We start from the raw sequence: 17,825 nt of genomic DNA, 5'->3' as shown, positions 1-17,825 counted from the left end.
GCTGTGGCTGGGGTGTAGGCCAGCGGCTACAGCTCCAATTAGATCCCTAGCCTGGGAATCTCCATATGCTGAGGGTGTGGCCCTAGAAAAAGCAAAAAAAAAAAAAAAAAAGGCTCTAATCATGTATAACTTAATCCCTAATCAAGTTGTCTGAAGTGGTAATACCAGCAGCAGGAAGAAGAAATATCTAATGGGCACTGACCATGTGCCAGGGACCGTGCCCAGTGTTCATATGCATGTTGCATGTGGTCCCCAGAGCCGCCTTGAGGGAGGATATTAGATAGATGGAGAGAGAGAGAGAGGTCGATCTCCGCATAAGCAGGTGAGTTCATAGGCCACAGAGAAGTTAAATAACGTGCCCCAAGTCACAAAGCCAGGGTGGACCAGCATCTGAAGCGAGCAGTTTGTCTCTGGAGGATGCACTGGGACCTCAAGGGCCTGAAGCCCAGATGGCCAGGCTGCCAGCCCATCCCCCCGGCTTCCTCAGAGTAGATAACCACCAGCCTGTCCAGGGAAAATAGATCTGTCACTATCTCTTCCCTGCAGATGTTTTCAATCCCTGCCAACTGCAGAGAGGCTTCAGGGCCTCGGCACAGCCTGATATTTACCAACTCCCAGTGCCCAGGGTTCCAACGGGGAAGCACATCCCCACCACTCCTGGGACACAGGAGAGACTCGGGGGCAGGCGCTCCTACAGTTTTGGGGGCACAGGTTCATGGCGGTGGTGGTGGTCTTAGGAAAACATTTCTGGGGTTCCCATCATGGCTCAGCCGTAATAGTATCCAAGAGGACAGAGGGTTCGATCCCTGGCCTCACTCAGTGGGTTAAGGATCCAGGGTTGCTGTGAGCTGTGGGGTAGGTCGCAGCCACAACTCAGATCTCATGTTGCTGTGCTGTGGTCTAAGTTGGCAGCTGTAGCTCTGATTGGACCCCTAGCCTGGGAACTTCCTTATACCGAGGGTGTGGCCCTAAAAAGAAAAAAAAAAAAAAAATAGAGAGAGAGCGAGAGAAGAAAACATTTCCTTGAGAAAGCAGAGGCAGGAGGGCAATCTCTGCAGGACAGGCTTCGTTTTCCATGTTCTCATCAGGAAGAAGAGAAGGAAAAGCTGTCAGTGTTCCCTCCCCACAGCCCCTCCTTCAGGAAAGGAAGCTCTTTTTCACAGCAGCACAGGTGCGGGTGGCAGCCCAGCGCTCCCAGCTCAGCTCTCCTGATATCATCCCGTGTAGTGGAATTTGGTGCGTTTGGCCCCAGAAAGTGGCAGGTGAGGACTTACGGGGCCTTCTGGACGATCCTCTCTGACATTTCCTCAGCCATGAGGAATTCCAGCTTTCTCAGGTGGATCAGGATAGTGAAAGGACATGAAAACAGGTAGAAGAGAAATCATTTCCTGCTTTTCAGGGCCGCACCCACAATATATATAGAAGTTCCCAGGGCTAGGGGTTGAATCGGAGCTACAGCTGCCGGCCTATACCACAGCCACAGCAATGCAGGATCCGAGCCACGTCTCCAACCTACACCACAGCTCACGGCAATGCCAGATCTTTAACCCACTGAGCGAGGCCAGGGATCGAACCCGCAACCTCATGGTTCCTAGTCGGATTTGTTTTCACTGCACCACAATGGGAACTTCCTGAAGAGGAATTATTTAAAGAACCAAGGGTTTTGTCCTGGACAAGAGAAGACTGGGAAGCCCAAGGTCTGTCAAATACCTGAGGGGAAAAACTATTGCCTTTGGAATGGATTAGCAATGAGATCCTGCCGTAGAGCGCTGGGAACTCTAACTGGTCCCTTGTGATGGAGCATGATAATGTGAGAAAAAAGAATATAGATATGTATGTGTGACTGGGTCACCTTGCTGAACAGTGAAAATTGACAGAACACTGTAAACCAGCTATAATGAAAAAAAATAAAAATCATTAAAATGCGTTTTAAAAAAGAAAAAAAAAAGTACCTGAGGGGCTGCGCTGAGGCAGGTGCATTCAGATGGGCCTCCATGGAGTGCAGGAAGGCATGGCAGGGAATTCTATAAGGAAACATGCAGAAATCTCCTGGAAAGGAAGGAAAACACAGCGTAACAGGCAGATGCTTCCAGATGGGGAAAAAATCTGCTCTGGGGGCAGTGAGCTCTCCATCACTGCAGGGGTTCAAGCAAAGGCACAGGTTTTGCTAAGGTGGGGATGTATGCACTGGTTGGAAGAGAAGTCAGGTATCGTTAGGGCTGGCACAGTTTTGCATGTTGTGGGAAGGAGGGCAGGAAATGGGCTGGAATGGGATGGAAGTGGTGGCACATCCACGCAGGCTTGGGCTGTGCTGGCCTTTTCCTGCCCCCATGCTGGACCTCACTCTTCTTCCCCATTCTGTCTTGGCCCTAGTGGTCCCCAAATAACTACTAGCCCCCATCCCTGCCCACCCCCATCCCTGCCCTGATGTGCCTTGCTTGTTACCTGGTGACAATACTGGATAATGGGCCAGATGACTCATTCTGGGGCTGCCTCTGTTACCTTTCTTAGGTAATATGATGCCATTACCTGGGTACAAAGCCTTTGTTCCTCCTCAGGAGCAATGGGCCTCAGAATAAACAGAGCTTATTAAAAACGCAGACGTCTGGATCCCACCAGAGTTTCTCATTCAGTAGGTATGGCGCGGTGCTCAGGAATTTGTATATGTAACAAGCTCCCAGGTATTGCTGATGCTGCTCATCCAAGGACTGCCCTTTGAGAACGACTGATCCAGATGAACTTGAAGGCCTAGAACTGTAGGTCCAAGGCTCTGTATTCAGACAAACCCATTTTGGAGTCCCAGCTACACCACTATGTGCTGTGTGATGACTGGCAATTTCAATTTACCTAACACCTCTGTGCTTCTGTTACCTGTGCTGTGCCATGCTGATGGTTCTGCTTTCAAAGAGTTATTGTGAGGGTTGAAGATGGTGAGTAGCGGGAACCATATCTAGTCACTTAAGATGGAGCATGATGGAGGATAATGTGAGAAAAAGAGTGTACACATGTAAGTGTGACGGGGTCACCTTGCTGGACAGTAGAAAATTGACAGAACACTGGAAACCAGCTATGATGGAAAAAATAAAAATCATTAGAAAAAAAGAGATGGTTATTAGCTAACATAGTGTTGTGGGATGCTAAGGAGGCAAATATGCGATGAATGTTAGCAGTTTCTATTATCTGGATAAAACAGTGGGGATTTCAGACACCCCATGTTCACCGTCATGGGATAGAGGTGTCAGAGCAGAGAAAGGCATGCGTTCTCCTCCAAGTGTGCCCCATGTGTTGGGCTAATCCCACATTACCCATCTTCTCCATTCTGGAACAATAGGGATTCATCATCAGTAAGGCCATGCTTCAAGTCTTGATTTTATGTCAGGGGCCAGCCACACATTCTGAGGAACTAGCTCTTGGTGTGACTGTGTAGACGTCTGCCTGATAGCAGCCAGCTTGTGCGTAGGACACAACTGGGGGGGGGGGTCATCTAAGGTCTCTTGTCATGTTTCTGTTGGAGTCCCAGGGCCCTTATCTCTTGTCATTTATATCCTAGGGTCCCTGCAATGATAGTTATCTTGAGAGAAGTGTAGGCTTAAGTCTCCTGCTGCAAAGTCTCAAAATTAAGAGGGAAAAATCTAGGGGTGAGTGCAGATGGTCTTGAGCTGCTCAGAATGTTGTTGAAGAGGGGCGGGGGGGCCCTCTGGGAAAATACCTATCCAAATCCACTTCATGGGAACCATATCTTGAGGTGGGTTACTTGGAATAGTAGCTGGAGAAAGGCTTCACCTAAAGGGCTTCGTAGTCACATCTGGGAAGGATACCATTTCTGATTTTCTTACTTGGAGTTCCAAGACGCTTGCTAACATGTTTAAGTCTCCCAGGAGTCCTGCAGTTGAGACACATACGTAAGATCACAGACTATAGTAAACTTTGCTTACCATCAATTTATTTGAGGAAACTGGGAGTTCCCGTCACGTAGTGGTTAACGAATCTGACTAGGAACCATGAGATTGCGGTTCAATCCCTGGCCTCGCTCAGTGGGTTAGGGATCCAGTGTTGCCATGAGCTGTGGTGTAGGTCACAAACGTGGCTCGGATCCCGAGTTGCCGTGGCTCTGGTGTAGCCGGCGGCTACAGCTCCGATTTGACCCCAAGCCTGGGAACCTCCTTATGCCACAGGTGCAGAATTGGAAAAGACAAAAAGACCAAAATAATAATAATAATAATAATTTGAGAAAACTAGTTCTAGGAATTTTAGTTTTCCAGGTACCTTCATAGGTAATATCTCACCTGATTTTCAAAACAACCTGAGAGGTAAGTATGATCATATCCATTTCATAGACGAGAAGGCTGAGGCACAGAGACGTCTGTAATTTGCCCCAAGTCACAGAACCATTTTAAAACAATCTATAGTTGCATAACCTATAAGAAAGAACTCAGTGCTTTTGATGGAATTTTATTTGTAGTAACAACAACCATTAAAACCAAACAAAAGCAGAAAACAACAACAAAAGCACCCCCCTCTGAATGGGGATGGTACCTATTATCTGTCAAAACCCTTTCGGTGAAGTACATTTATATTATTTATCGATCTTAGGCTCACATTATGATTATGACGTCACCACACAGAGAGAGAACAGCACAGGTTAGGAATGTAGATTCTGCAGCTAAACAAGAGTTTAAACCCAAGCAATGTCAGTTACCAGCTCTGTGAACTTGGTTGAGTTATTCAGCTTTTCTGTCCTGATTCCCCCTCTGTAACATGTAATTTTCAAACCTATCTCGTAAGGTTACTATGATGATTCACTGAAATTTTACATGCAGACTTCTCAGAATGGTGCCTGGCACAGAGAAATTCATTTATGAAGGAATTATTGATGCTGCTATTGCTTTTGCTCATTTATTATGGTTTATGTTCTATTATTATGTAAATCCGCTTGTCTTGAGAACCCATGAGAGTGGGTTGGGTTAGCAACGAGTAAGGTCTAAGACCTAGCTTGGCCCTCTCATTAAACAGCTGTGCAACTTTGAACAGCTCACTTAACCTCTCTGTGCCTCAGTGTCCTCCTGGAAAATCATGCCAGCCACCCAACTTAGTTCACACAATACTCTAAGCATAGTGACCTGGTAACTGAAGGGGAAGTGCTTTGCTGGACATAATACCGGTTCACCTGGCGTTCTCCATGCCCACGTGGGACAGGGCATGGCCAGAGAGGAAGCTGTGAAAAGGAGTTGGCTCCAGAGAACCTCGCTACTAGTTCTCCTCTAGGATCTGAGGAATGCCCTGAAATGCCAAGGCCGTTCAATCAACAAGAGCAGTAATTATGACCAGTGTAATTTCATGGGCCGGCACAGAAGCCAAAAGCGAGTCATTCTTGGTGCTGGGAGTTTTCCTCTGCTAAACAATGGCGCCCTCATTCTGGGGTTTCCCGGGCTGTCCTCTGTTGATGTTGGAATAGAGGGTGATTGTGTACACAGGCTCCTCGTCTGGTGCATCTCAGACATCTGTTTCCTCCTGTTTACCCTCATCTCAGGCCCGGTGTACCGGATCCAGACTGCCAGGGGCCCTCATCACAGTCACCCTCTCCTGGGCTGGGGGAAGGAGGAGGCTTCGGGGTAGATTGTGTACACCACTTTTGTGTGTGTGTGTGTGTGTGTGTGTGTGTGTGTGTGTGTGTGTACAGCAATCTCCTGGGAAATCAGGATGCCTAACAAAAGTGGAATCAATTTACCTAGTGCTTTTGTTCCAAGGGGGAAAAAAAATCCCCCACTGGGGAATAATTTTTAGCCCACTTCTAGGGTATTTGTGTCCCTTTTAATTGCTCAATCACGCAACTTTTCCGTGAAAAGCAACTGCTCTCCGGAGAGCAAAGTTTACTAGGGAGGCGCTCAGGTCCTCAATAGTTCCCAGGAAGGGCAGACCACAGCCCCTTGGGAAAGACGCTGCTTCTAAAATTGCCAGCCTTAATCCCTGGTGACCAGAACTGGCCCCGAATGAAAGGGCTGATCCCACAGGGAAAATAAAATAAACAAAACCACACCACCCTCCCCCGCCAAATCACAACCCTGAAAACCAAACAAAGCAAAACCCAACAACCCAACACAACCCAGTGAGAGTCTGAGGGCAGCTCTGTTGCAAACTGTTTCTCTGAATCATGCAGACACCAAACCAGAACAGAGGACAAAAATTAGAAACCGGTTAACTTTCTAAAGTGCTTTGACAATAACTAGCCATATTTCTGTGCCCATAGTTCTGTGGCAGAATTTTTTCTAACTTTTTTTCCCACTTAAATCGTTTTGTTTCACCTCATGTGAACCCCTAGCCCAACCAAGTGGGCTAGGTAAGCCTAAAACAAGTCTTTAGGCCACTTCCCCAAATGTCTGTGGGTCCCTATACCCCAACCTCCCCTCCTCCCAGGATCAGAGCTGAGGGTGGTGCTCCTGAGAGGGTGGGAGTTGGGAGAAGGACGGACTGACCGGGTGGAGGCCCTTCAAAGGAGGGGTCAGAGGTCACCCAAAGATTGTGCAGTTTCAACCCTTATCTGCCTCACTGAGGCGGTGGGAGGAGAAGGGGCTGGAAGAGGAGCCCCAGGCCCGGGGTGTTGAATAGAGCAAATAAATTCCAGGGGCACCTGGCAACCCTTGGATACGAGGGATAAACAAGCTTCCTCTTCAAAGGTGGGTCCAATGTGGCTTGGGACCAGGTCAGCTGCCCTATATAAGTCAAAACCTCTTGCTCCAGAGCTTTGAAGTCAGTCATTCTTTCCTCATTCATTCATCCTGAAACTTTTTTTTTTTTCGTCTTTTTGCTTTTTTGGGGGCCGCTCCCGTGGCATGTGGAGGTTCCCAGTCTAGGGGTCTAATCGGAGCTGTAGCTGCCGGCCTGCGCCAGAGCCACAGCATCGTGGGATCCGAACCGCGTCTGCAATCTACACCACAGCTCACGGCAACGCCGGATCCTTAACCCACTGAGTAAGGCCAGGTATTGAACCCACAACCTCATGGCTCCTAGTCGGATTCGGCAGCCACTGCGCCATGAGGGGAACTCCCTGAAACTTATTTTTTAACTCAGTGTGCCTTCTATGTCTGGCAGTGTTTGGGCAGCTATAGACAGAAAGAGGACATAATCCTCACTCTCAAAAAGCTCTCCTTTGAGTCATACTTAAAAGGAAATATCACATACCCAGATGCCCAGCCATCAAGCTACTCTTGAGGCTGTCGAGTCGCCATGGATTTTTGGTTTCTCCCTAAGGGCCTGCCCAAGATGCCACCGTGCCCTGTGTTTCCAGCCTCTCAACCCAGCCTCTGGGTTGTTTTTCACACATTTTGCATGTTACCGTGGAAGAAGCTATATACAGGGATTCTTCTGGAACATTGGGTGGGTGGTGGGGACTGGATGATCTTTCATCCCCCTATGGCCCTGATATCCTGAATTTGTTCATTGTGTTTCATTATACCAATGATAAGCCAGGTACTCTGCTGTCTGTACAAGGATGAATAAGGCAGAACACCTGTTTTTAAGCAATTTATAACCTGGGGGTAATACATATGCATTTTTTGCTTTTTAGGGTTGCACCCGAGGTATATGGAGTTTCCTAGGCTAGGGGTCAAATCGGAGCTACAGCTGCCGGCCTATGTCGCAGCCACAGCAACACAGAATCCGAGCCACGGCTGTGACCTACACCACAGCTCACGGCAATGCTGGATCCTCAACCCACTGAGTGAGGCCAGGGATCGAACCTGCATCATGGATCCTAATGGGGTTCGTTAACTGCTGAACCATGAAGGGAACCCCTGGTGGTAATAATATTAACATCAATACTGAAACGTATAATAGCAAATGAAAGATACCAACCCCCAACTACAAGAGAAGATGGGCTGTTACAAAGGCCGTCAAAAAGATAGAAACAAAATACTGGGGACCACAGAGGAGGGTGTAAATAATTCTGATGGGAGAGGGATTTAAAAGTTCACCCATAAATTTAGTTTTGCTCTGGATCCTGACAGATTCAGCAGAAAATGGAAGGAAGAGCACTTCCAAGCTGAGGGAACAGCCTGGGCAAAGGCGTGTTGGTATGACTGCGCATGGCCTAGTCCAGGGGAGTGGGCAGCCCACCAGGACATTGGGAGGGGGTGTTGGGAGACCCCGATCCACCTGGAAATTCTCTCCCACCACCTGACCCCCATCACTAGAAGGAAGAAAGTAAATTGTGTGGGAGCCAGGAAGCCGCCAATTAAACCCTGTTCAGGGAAAACAGGAAAGGCAGTAGCATTTCGTATGTGCTCTGGGAGATGCCTTTACATAATTCTTTATCTTAAGAGAAAAGGAAAGGAGGTGGCAGGAGAGAGAAATCCTTTGCTGGCCCAGCCAGCCCAGTGCTTTCTAGGGGCGTATTCATTCATTTGTGGGCTTGTCACTGTGACATTGTGTCTGCCCTCCTGAAAGCCATACATCTTACTTTCAAACCCTCTGATTGCCTCAGACCCCCTGCAGACCCCAGTTTTCCCAGGCTGACCTTTTGGCAGGGGGCTTACTTTCCTCTGAGGCTGGAGGGGGGGATATGGCACCACCTGTGCTCAGGCTCTTCTGGTTGCTGGCTTTCAACAAGAGGTTTTTCTTCTCCAGGAAGGATTAGTGCTTTTCTTAAATTTGACACTCAAGTCCTGCAAAGCCTACCAGCTGTGTCCTTCTTCAAGCCTTTTATTTTATTGATTTAAAAAAAAAATTTTTTTTTTTTTTGGCCATACCCAGGGATATGGAAGTCCCCGGGCCAGGGATTGAACCTGAGCAGCAGCTGTGGCAATGCTGGATCCTTAACCCACTACACGGGGCTGGGGATTGAACCCGCATCTCAACAGAAGCCTGAGTTGCTACAGAGACAGTGCCAGATCCCTAACCTGCTGCACCATGGAAGGAACTCCAAGCTTTTTATTTCAATTTTTATACATCTTCTTTCTCCATATTCAAGATCCAAGGACACTTCTAGAGTGGGAAATAGACTTACAATACGTCTTAAATCCACTTGCAAAAATGTCTGCTCGCACGTCTTTTTCGTTATTCCAGGGATGGCATTTCTGGGATTTCATTTCCTGTCTGTAGTCTGACAATAACACAGATGCTGCAGAGATAGAGGGTCAAGCAGCCTAACCTGTTTGGTGGCTTCTGAGCTGGTTGAACAGAGCCAATCACTCTCCCTCTCTGAGCCTTTATCTGTAAAATGAGCAAAATGACCTTCTTCGCATGGCTGTGATGAGGAAGCGAAAGTTTCTCTGTGCCTTGCTTAACAACTAGCTCCTAGCATGGCTAGGATTTTCATTCGACACGTGATGCCAAACTCTTCTGTGGCATTTTCCTATTCAATCCCAGTTATTTGGCGGGGGGCGGGGGGAAATAGTGGACTCCTCATGGCAAACTAACTGGTTTATCTGTCCCTCTGGGGTAGCACCCTGCTTCTGGTCTTTCCTTTGTCATCCTTGTACCACTTGTAACAGCTGACCTCTCCCCAGTCAGCCTCATGTGTGGGTGGAAAGGCACCAGCCCCCTTCAGATGGGTCTAGAGAGCCCATTTTGTCTGCCGTTCTCCGGGCCGGCTCCCACAAGCGTCTGAACTTTCCCCTATTAGTCACTGCTTTGGCTGGAAGAGTGGAAGACCCCTGTTAAACTGAAACCCGTTATCTGGGAAACGCATTAAGCCATTAACAGCTGGACACAAATTCGTTTATCAGACAGGGGCTGGGCTTGCAGGATTTCGGAGTGAGAAGGAGCTTCACAGATCATCAGTTTATAGGCAAGGGAAAGAAAGTTCCCAGAGAAGTAGGTCTTTGGGATTCTAAGCCCCAAACCCTGCTTTCTGGCCTGACTCTCCTCCCCGCCTCATTCTGCCTGGAGGAGCAAGATGGACACTCGCACTTTCATTCAGGAGATATTTTCATGTGTCTACTGAGTCCACCGCAGCTGGGCTAAACAGTCAGAGAAGTAGAGAGGGAATAAGCGAGTGCTGGATGAGTGGGATGGATCTCTTGGATGCTGGGGATGGAAAGATCTGGAACACAGGACACTGAGCAAAAGGTAGAGCCAGCCTCTGGGGGTTCTGCACTACCAGGGATTGCCCAGGACCTCAAGGCTCCTACGGGAGCAGAAGAGAGGTCACGCTCAGGGAGCTGGGGCTAAGCTGGGGGGATCACTGCCTGCAAGGGTCAGTGCTGAATTGTCAGGCCCAGGGGCTAGGTCAGAAGGCCATGAGCTGAAAAAAGTGGCTAACAGCTGGGAGAAACCAGGCCACACTTCAAGGCAGAACTTCACAAGCTTCGTTCCTACTGGCTTTGTCCTATTCGGTCTATACCTAGGCTGATCTCGTTCCCTTAATTTACATGGAAGGCCTAGTGGAAGATTACAGCTATAGGAGAAAGGAGAAGACAGGTGCTGTGAGAGGCAACTTGGGGAATAAGTAACAGCTCTGCAAGGTGTAAGAGGTTTAAAGGAGCCACAGCCATCTCTGAAAATCTGTAGGCTCCTGGCACTTGCTTGGGTGCATGCACAGCATCCATGGCTGGCTGGCAATGGCAGTCTCCTTTTCCTGACACCTCTCCTTATTCAAGACCTTGTTCTACATCCCCAGCACAATTTCAGCAGCCTTCTACCTGGTCTCCCTCCTTCCAGCCTCCACCTTGTCAAAGCCATCCTCTTACCATGACCAGAGAGGTCCTCCTAAAACGGTCCCCTGGTTTATAAGAATTCAGCGTAGAATCCCCTTTACAGGGACTTAGCCTGCTCCAGCCTAACAAGTTGGCCCCCTTCCTGCCACTTCATCTCTCTATTCTGACCGCACAGAACCTGCTATGCTTTTTCACTCCTCCACATCCTTGAATGGGCTAGTCCATCTCCCTGGGATACATCCCTCCTCTTGCCCAACCTGCCTTCACCCTTCCAGATGCAGGTCAGGGTCCCTTCCCTGAAGTTCTTCCATGCTTCCCAGTCTTTTCAGAGCTTTTTTTTTTTTCTTTCTGGCCCAGTTATACAGCCCTCTTTTGAAGCTCCTGTCACATTGCGTTGCGACTGGTGGTATATGTGTCCATCTTCCAGTAGACTGTGTGCATGCACCATAGGGGTACCCCCCCCACCCACACACACATCAGAGAGGGGCTCCTCTGATTCTCAATACCCAACACAGAGCCGGTTAAGTACATCATGGTAGATGGCCAAAGAGTGCTTGCTGAACAAGCTGGCGCACCTATGGTCTGGAGGATGTGAGATCTGAAAGGCAAGGCCACAGAATTTATTCCCTTTAATTAAAGCTGTGGAAGGTACCCCCCAATACCCCTCCACCCCAGTTGCTCCTTGTACCATGAGTGGCAATTTCCATCTTTGACCAGCAACAGTTTAGATTGGGAACTAAATGCTCATTCAATGACTTCCTGGAGATATGTAGTTTTTTTAATGTTCTGGTTATCCTCGAGAATGTGATAAACCTATAGATGCTTCCCCAGAAAAATGCACAAATGTCCAATCTCATAGCATTTTCTCACAACCAGAGGGTTTCTAGACTCCATATCTTCCCACCCAGCTCCAAGAGCCCTGGCTTAAAACAGCTGCAATAGAGAGCTTGTGTTTTGCCCTCTTGGCCAATGAAGATTCTGTCAACCTTTATTTTCAGAAAAAAATGTATTTCAGAATCTCGTTTTCCAAATCCACAAATATATTGTAATATAGAATATGCTTTATTAAATGACACATTCCTTCCCCTTTCTGTGGTTCTCTAAGCTGTGCCCCTTCCCTGGAGGAGCAAAGATGACTGCCTGTGTTTCAGACTCCAGAAATACGCGTGGAAATGTACAGAAAAGGGTCTCCTGCAGACATTCAGACTAGGCCAGGGCCTCTGACAGGATGTGGGATGTGCTGCCTGGGTCTGGCTCAGTCCTCATTGCAGAAGAAGCTTCATGAACTTGGGGTAGGACAGTTGTCAACAGTTTTCACTTGGGAAGCATTTACTGAGCTCTCACTCTTCGCCACACACCATTCCAGGCACTTGGTGACACTGTGGGGAACGAAATAGACACGTCTGTGTTTTGCTGGAGTTTCTAGCCCAATGGGATGAGGCAGAAAATAAATAAGAATACAATTAGCTAAGTTCACACAGTGAGAACAAGGAAGAAAAGATGACAATAATGGCACAGACAAGTAGGAGAAGGAGAAGGTCACTCTATGAAAAATCAAGTCTCTCTGAGAAAGTGACATGGAAGTGAGACCATGGGCAGGTCTAGGGAGAGGGACTGTCAGGTGCAAAGGTCCTGAGGTGGGAAGCATTTCTATGTATTTGAGAAAGAGAAAGAAGGCCACTGTCACTGGAGCACAGAAGGCAGAGGGAGAGGGCAGGAGATGAAGTTGTAGACCATAGAGAAAGAGCTGGGATCCCAAATCCTGAAAGCTTTAGTTAGGTAGGGTAACATTTTGATCCAATTGGCATGGTTTAAAGACCACTTTTAAAAGATTAGGACCCATTTTTTCCCCTTCCTTTCATTTTGGACAGTTTTGACTACTGAAATGTGTAATAAGGCAACTGCATGAATCCTCATCATGCCTCTCTATCAGCAAAGGAGAGCCAGGATTTCCCTCCAAAGATGTCAGTGCAGCTGGAATCAGGCACCACTCCAACGTCTGGGGGGCAAGTGCCATCTTGCGGTGGGGGAACCGAAGAACTCCTGAGTCTTTTCGGGATACTGAAAATTGCTGGGGAGCCCTGGAGGGTCCCTGCCAGATTAGAGGATGCTGGACCCAGGCCAAGAGTTGGGCAGGAAGGTGAGGAAGCCTGGCAAAGTCTGGGAGGAAGGCACAGGGTGGAGGGGACAGGTCCCTAGAAAGAGCCTGTGGCAGGCAAGGGAGGCAGAAGAGAAAACAAAGGCCACATAGCCTCTTTCCCTGTCCCCCTGTCGCCTGCCCCCTCCTCGTTCCCAACCACGAGGACCACGGACGTCCTTTCGTTGGCAGCAGCAGCCAGGTGTGTTTGAAAACACTTGAGCCCCGTACTTCACGTAGCAGGAAATAAATGCTGCCCAGGGAGCGGCGTGTGGCGAGCTGGCTGGGACCGGGTGTGTGGGGCGGGGTGGAGGGGTGGCGGGGTTGGGGGTGGGGGCGTGCAGGGAACGAAGGTGCATGCACCTCGCAGTCACAATTCCAGGTGCTCCAGGGGTGGAGCGGCCACTGTCAGACAACTTGGGTGAGTTTGGTACAGAAGTAAAATGCAGGCGGAGCTGAGCACACGTGGGGAGGCGCGCGGGCCGTGTCTGGGATCAGGACCCGCGAGGACCTGGGAGCGAGCTGATGGCGCCCGGTAGTTCCTCCCCCCCATCAGACCTTCCAGGTTTCTGCTTAAGGTTTCCCCACCTACCCACGTCCTCCCTAAAAGAGTTAAGTACCTCCCGCCTCCAACCACCTCGGCCCCTCTCCCCATGACACCCCCCCTCCCCCGTCGTGGGGAGCGGGCCGGTGAATGCGCCCGGGGCCAAGCGGGGCGGCCCGCGGTCTGGAGAGGAGGCGGGGAGCCGTCGGCCCCGACCCCCCTCCGCCGCGGCCCCAGCGGCCCCCGCGCTGCGAGGCGCGGGCGCTCGGACGCAGGGGGAGTTGTTTGATTTGGCGGAGGCGGGGAAGCCGGCGGGGAGCGAGTGAGGGAGGCACGAGAGCGGGGCAGCGCGGAGCTCCGGGCTCCCGGGGAGGGTCCCCGCACGCGGCAGCTGCCCCAGGCGGGGGCGAGGCGGCCGCGGGCGCCGGGGATGCCCGGAGGGGCCGGGGGCGGAGAGGACGTCTCCGGGCAGGACGGCGCAACCTGCCCGGCGCGCGGGCAGGTGCTTCGGCGCCCTCCTCCCTCCCTTTTTTCCCCTTTTCCTCTTCCCCTTCCTTCCTCGCCCTGAAGTAAGATGAGCGTGATGCTGTGGCGCTGGGACCAGAATAACACCACCATGAAGCTGGTAAGCGTGGATTGCAGCCCTCACTCCCAGGGCACTGCTCTACTTTTTATTCTCCTCCCCACCCCACCCCCACTTCCCCATTAGGAATTGTCTCCCTCGACGGAAAGCCCCTGAAATGCGTTCCATTCTTGGTATTTCCCTTATTGTTTTGCAAATAGATTTCAGGGGGTTTTTTGTTTGTTTTTTTTTTTTTTCGTGTTTTTTTTTTTTTTTTTTTTAAACCGGGACAGTCGATGTGCCTATGTGTGTGCGAGCGATTGAAGGCGAGTGGGATGGGCTGTGTTATCTCCCAGACCCTTCCACCTACGGATTCCCGAGGCTCTCTAGGGTTGTAGACGCTGGAGATTGTCTCCTTCGCATAGATGAGCTCTCTCAGTGTGGGTCCCCGGTCAGCGTGGTCTGTCCCCCCTTCTCCCCATTCCGCCCCCTTTGCGTTTTGATAGTTTGGAATGCACGCGCGAGTGTGGATCTCTATCTCGGCTTGGCTTGTTTGGGCAAAACAAACGTGAGCCCAGCTTGAATATGCACTGCGACCTCTTCTCCCGCCTCTCACAATGCCTTAGTTTTCTTTCAAGCTTGTAGGAGCCATTTATGCTGCAGGTACTTTTTCCCTCCTCCGATTTCAAAAATAACCGCCCATCACTCCTGGGACAGCTGAGGAGAGCGCGGACGTTTTCCTCTCTGCCCCAGGAATCCTGAATTGTTTCTCCATCCCAAGAAGAAGATGTGAACGGAAGGCTGAGTTTTGCTTTTGTGGTTTGTTTTTATCTGATGGTTTCAGCTGGTGTGGACCTTAATTTCCCATTGAAGTCAACCCCTTGGAGGTCAGTTTTCTCCCCTGTGAAATGGGGCAAATTTTCACCTTGTAGAGCTGGCCTGAGGATGAGAAATTATATTTGTAGATTTCCTGACTCCAGATAAGGACTCAATAAGGAATAGGTATTATTAGTAAACTGGAGTTAATATTTATTGAGGTGAACTCTTTAAAGATGCTATCAAAAAAAAAAAAAAAAAAAGGGCATAGCAAGCTGCATTGGATACCAAGATGCTAAATCAACCTAAGCTGGTTCTTCATAGAATGAACTTACTTGTTGGAAAAACGGCACCTTGCTTTTCATACTTCTTGTGTTATGTTTGGCCTGTCTAACTTTAAGCTACTATTTTACAGCTTCGTTTAATGTGCTGTAACATTAGCAGACGGTTATGCACCTTTGCTGCACTATGTCAGGACTCCAGTTTCCTAATCCTTTCCTGGAATCTTTCGCCGACCAGACAGACTGTTGTGGGAGAGCCCAGAGTTTCACACGTTTCCTCTCCAAGCTACACCTGTGATGCTGCTCTATGATACAGCATGGGAAGGCTGGGTCCCGATCTGGGCTGGGTAGCATCAGGCTGCCAAACCTAAATGCTCTTAAGAAAAAAAAAAAGAGTGATTTTCCAGGCAGGAAAAAATGTGGAGCATTCCAGGGGATGGTTTCTGGAGCTTGGTGGCAGGTGGCTGTGGTAAGGACTGGGATGCCCTTACTGCTCCACTGTAGCTGCCCCTTTCGCCTATGGAGGGAGCGTCCCTAATGTGGGTCAAAGGTCAGCCTTTATTGGGTCTGTCTAGGTCTTTTAGACTGGAAGCTCACTTTTCAAATTAACTGTGAGGACCACCCAAGGTAGTCGTGGTCCACCAGAGTACCCCTGTGCCAGGCAGGGGAGGGGCTGGGGGGGTGCTCAGACAATCTAGAAGCTCTGGGAGAGGCAGCAGCTACTGTCCCAGGCAGGAAAAGCCCACGCCTGCTTCTTGAAATTCAGAAAGCCTCTGCTGCTCTCAAGGACAGGCCTCAGCTTTTCTGCAGACTCCTAGAAACCAGGGACACGTCATCCGCTGACACCTCATTAGTTTGCTTTTTTGTTTCATCATTTGCTGATTAATTTACCAGTTTGTTGTGTGTTTCCTCTGCACAGAGCTCTCTCATGCTGGGAGGCCACACTGCTGTGAAAGGTTCTGCTCTCGGGTGATTCTCAGTTTGAACTCCAGCCTTGCCACTTATAATCTTGAGTCCATCTTCCTCTTCTGTAAAAGAGGGCTTTACAGCTCTTTCCCAGGCTGTGAAAAGGTGAAATGAGAATATAGAAATAGGATTCCTCAGTGAATCTGAAATACAGGTTGCTAAAAAGGGACACATCGGTTGTGATTATTATTATTTTCTTCGGAGGTAAATATCCTGCTCCCATGGTGCCGTTAGGTGAATGGTCTTTTCTCCTAATGAGCTTGGGGAAAAGAAACCTTTCTTACCTTTGAGTCATTAGTGGCCCTCAGTAGGAAGGAACTCTCTGGGAACATCTTGAAAGTCAATTGTGTGTGAATAACCACCCCAGAAGGGGGCCTGGGGTCAGAGGTGGGTGCCTGAACTTTTATCACTGATGCAGTTCCATACACATCAAGTCATTCAACCCACAGCTTGAAAATGCACCGTTCTGATTGAACAGTGGAACCAAAGGTTTTGCTTCATGTTCTATTTTAAGGTTAATTGGATCAAAATAAGGCCAAGAGTAATTAGAGGCAAAGCTTGCATCTTTATGTATTATCTCTGCAGGGGGATGTCAGAAAGGCACCTGCCCACCTAGGGTAGAAGGCAGTAGCTGATAAATCCTCCTCTGTCCAAATCCCATCTGACAGGGTCATGGGGCCTTTGATAAAAGTGAGAGGCAGTGTCTGCTCAGGCCAAAAGCACCCACCAGGAGGGGGTAAGCATAGGGCACGGCCCGAGAGCTTGATGTGGGTTATTCTGACATCCTTATCACCCCCTGTCTCCGTTCCCTCCTTTCAGAGTCTTTCAGCTTGGGCAGAGCAAAGAGAAGAAAATGAGGCCACTTCTGGAGCTGCCAGTGTCCTTTGAGAAGTGGCAGAACCAAAGCATGGGGAGCAGAAAAGCGGGGGGGCGGGGAGTGGAGGCCACCCTTGCACCCTGTCCTAAGGCAGAGAGGTTGGTGCTCCAGCTGAAGAGAGCGCTGTCACACCTCTGCTCAGGAATGGCTAGCCCCGACACCTGGGTGTATAGCCTCTTCTAGCCTCATCTGTAAATAGGTACCACCGTGCCTCACAGAGTTACTGCGCGAATTAGAAAAAAGTGTGCATGCATCACGCTTTGAGCTCGGAGTCCAGCAATGAGTTGACAAGCAGCAGGTGGTTGCTCCTGTGACAACAAGATGGTCCAGTAGTGTGTACATGTCTCTGCACACAGAGAAAACACTCAGCAGAAATGTCCCTACTGTTAAGTGCTCAGCTCTGGGGGAGATTATCAGGTTTTTTTTTTTTTTTTTTTTTTTTTTGGTCTCTGCTTTTCCTTATATTTCAAATTCTGTGCAATGACCATACATTACATTCATCATCAAGGACATACAGAAAATAATTCTGCAAACCTTATCATATAATATAATTGTTAATCATATTAAGAGCTAACATGCATTGATTCTTTATTTTGAGCTTTATTTCATCTCATCCTTGCCACATCTTGCCATAACCCTGTGCAAGAGAAACTGATGTTATTCTCATTATTCAGATGAGAAAATGAAAGCTCAGAGAGGTAAGTGACCTGCCAAAGATTCCAGGGTTAGTATTTGTAGACCCTGTGCTTTGTCTGGTGGCCAAGGCTGTGCCTTGAGCTGCTCTATCAGGAAACTGCATGTGTCCTAGAGAGCACCCTGGCCTTCTGCTGAGCTAGGTGTGTGTGAGGGTGCTGGGTACTGGCCTGTGCTCACTGCTGGTGTTTCTCCCTGGGAGGGGCCTCTCTGTGAGTTGCTACCCTCTATTGTCCTCTTTGGTCAGAGAGGTGCCCTGGGCGAGGTGGGAAGGAAGCAGAGTGAGTAGGGAGGGGT

The 17,825-nt window shown here is 49.2% G+C and overlaps 1 protein-coding gene and 1 long non-coding RNA gene across 18 annotated transcripts in view; one reads left to right on the top strand and one right to left on the bottom strand.

The window, feature by feature from the left end:
* The window catches only part of NAV2 (neuron navigator 2), an 820,834-nt gene that overhangs the window by 440,443 nt on the left and 362,566 nt on the right, over positions 1-17,825 (top strand). For 2 of the 17 annotated variants that reach the window (XM_085011760.1, XM_085011756.1), the window contains exon 1: positions 13,611-13,958. The exons of the other annotated variants lie outside the window; for them this stretch is intronic. In XM_085011760.1, coding sequence (XP_084867886.1) covers positions 13,908-13,958 — 51 coding nt within the window. In that variant the 5' untranslated portion in view covers positions 13,611-13,907. Of the gene's footprint in view, positions 1-13,610; positions 13,959-17,825 lie in introns of those variants that run through there. 17 annotated transcript variants of the gene reach the window in all.
* Positions 1-17,825, bottom strand: part of LOC146405339 (uncharacterized) — an 855,846-nt gene that overhangs the window by 715,657 nt on the left and 122,364 nt on the right. The gene's annotated exons all lie outside the window — the stretch shown is intronic.

Source organism: Sus scrofa, chromosome 2 (assembly GCF_054392235.1).
Source record: "Sus scrofa isolate SSC_HxYL_T2T_F1_AM1 chromosome 2, Sscrofa_HxYL_maternal_Yorkshire_Landrace_v2.0, whole genome shotgun sequence".
Classification (NCBI taxonomy): Eukaryota; Metazoa; Chordata; class Mammalia; order Artiodactyla; family Suidae; genus Sus; species Sus scrofa.
This window is presented reverse-complemented; position numbering and strand designations above follow the sequence as displayed.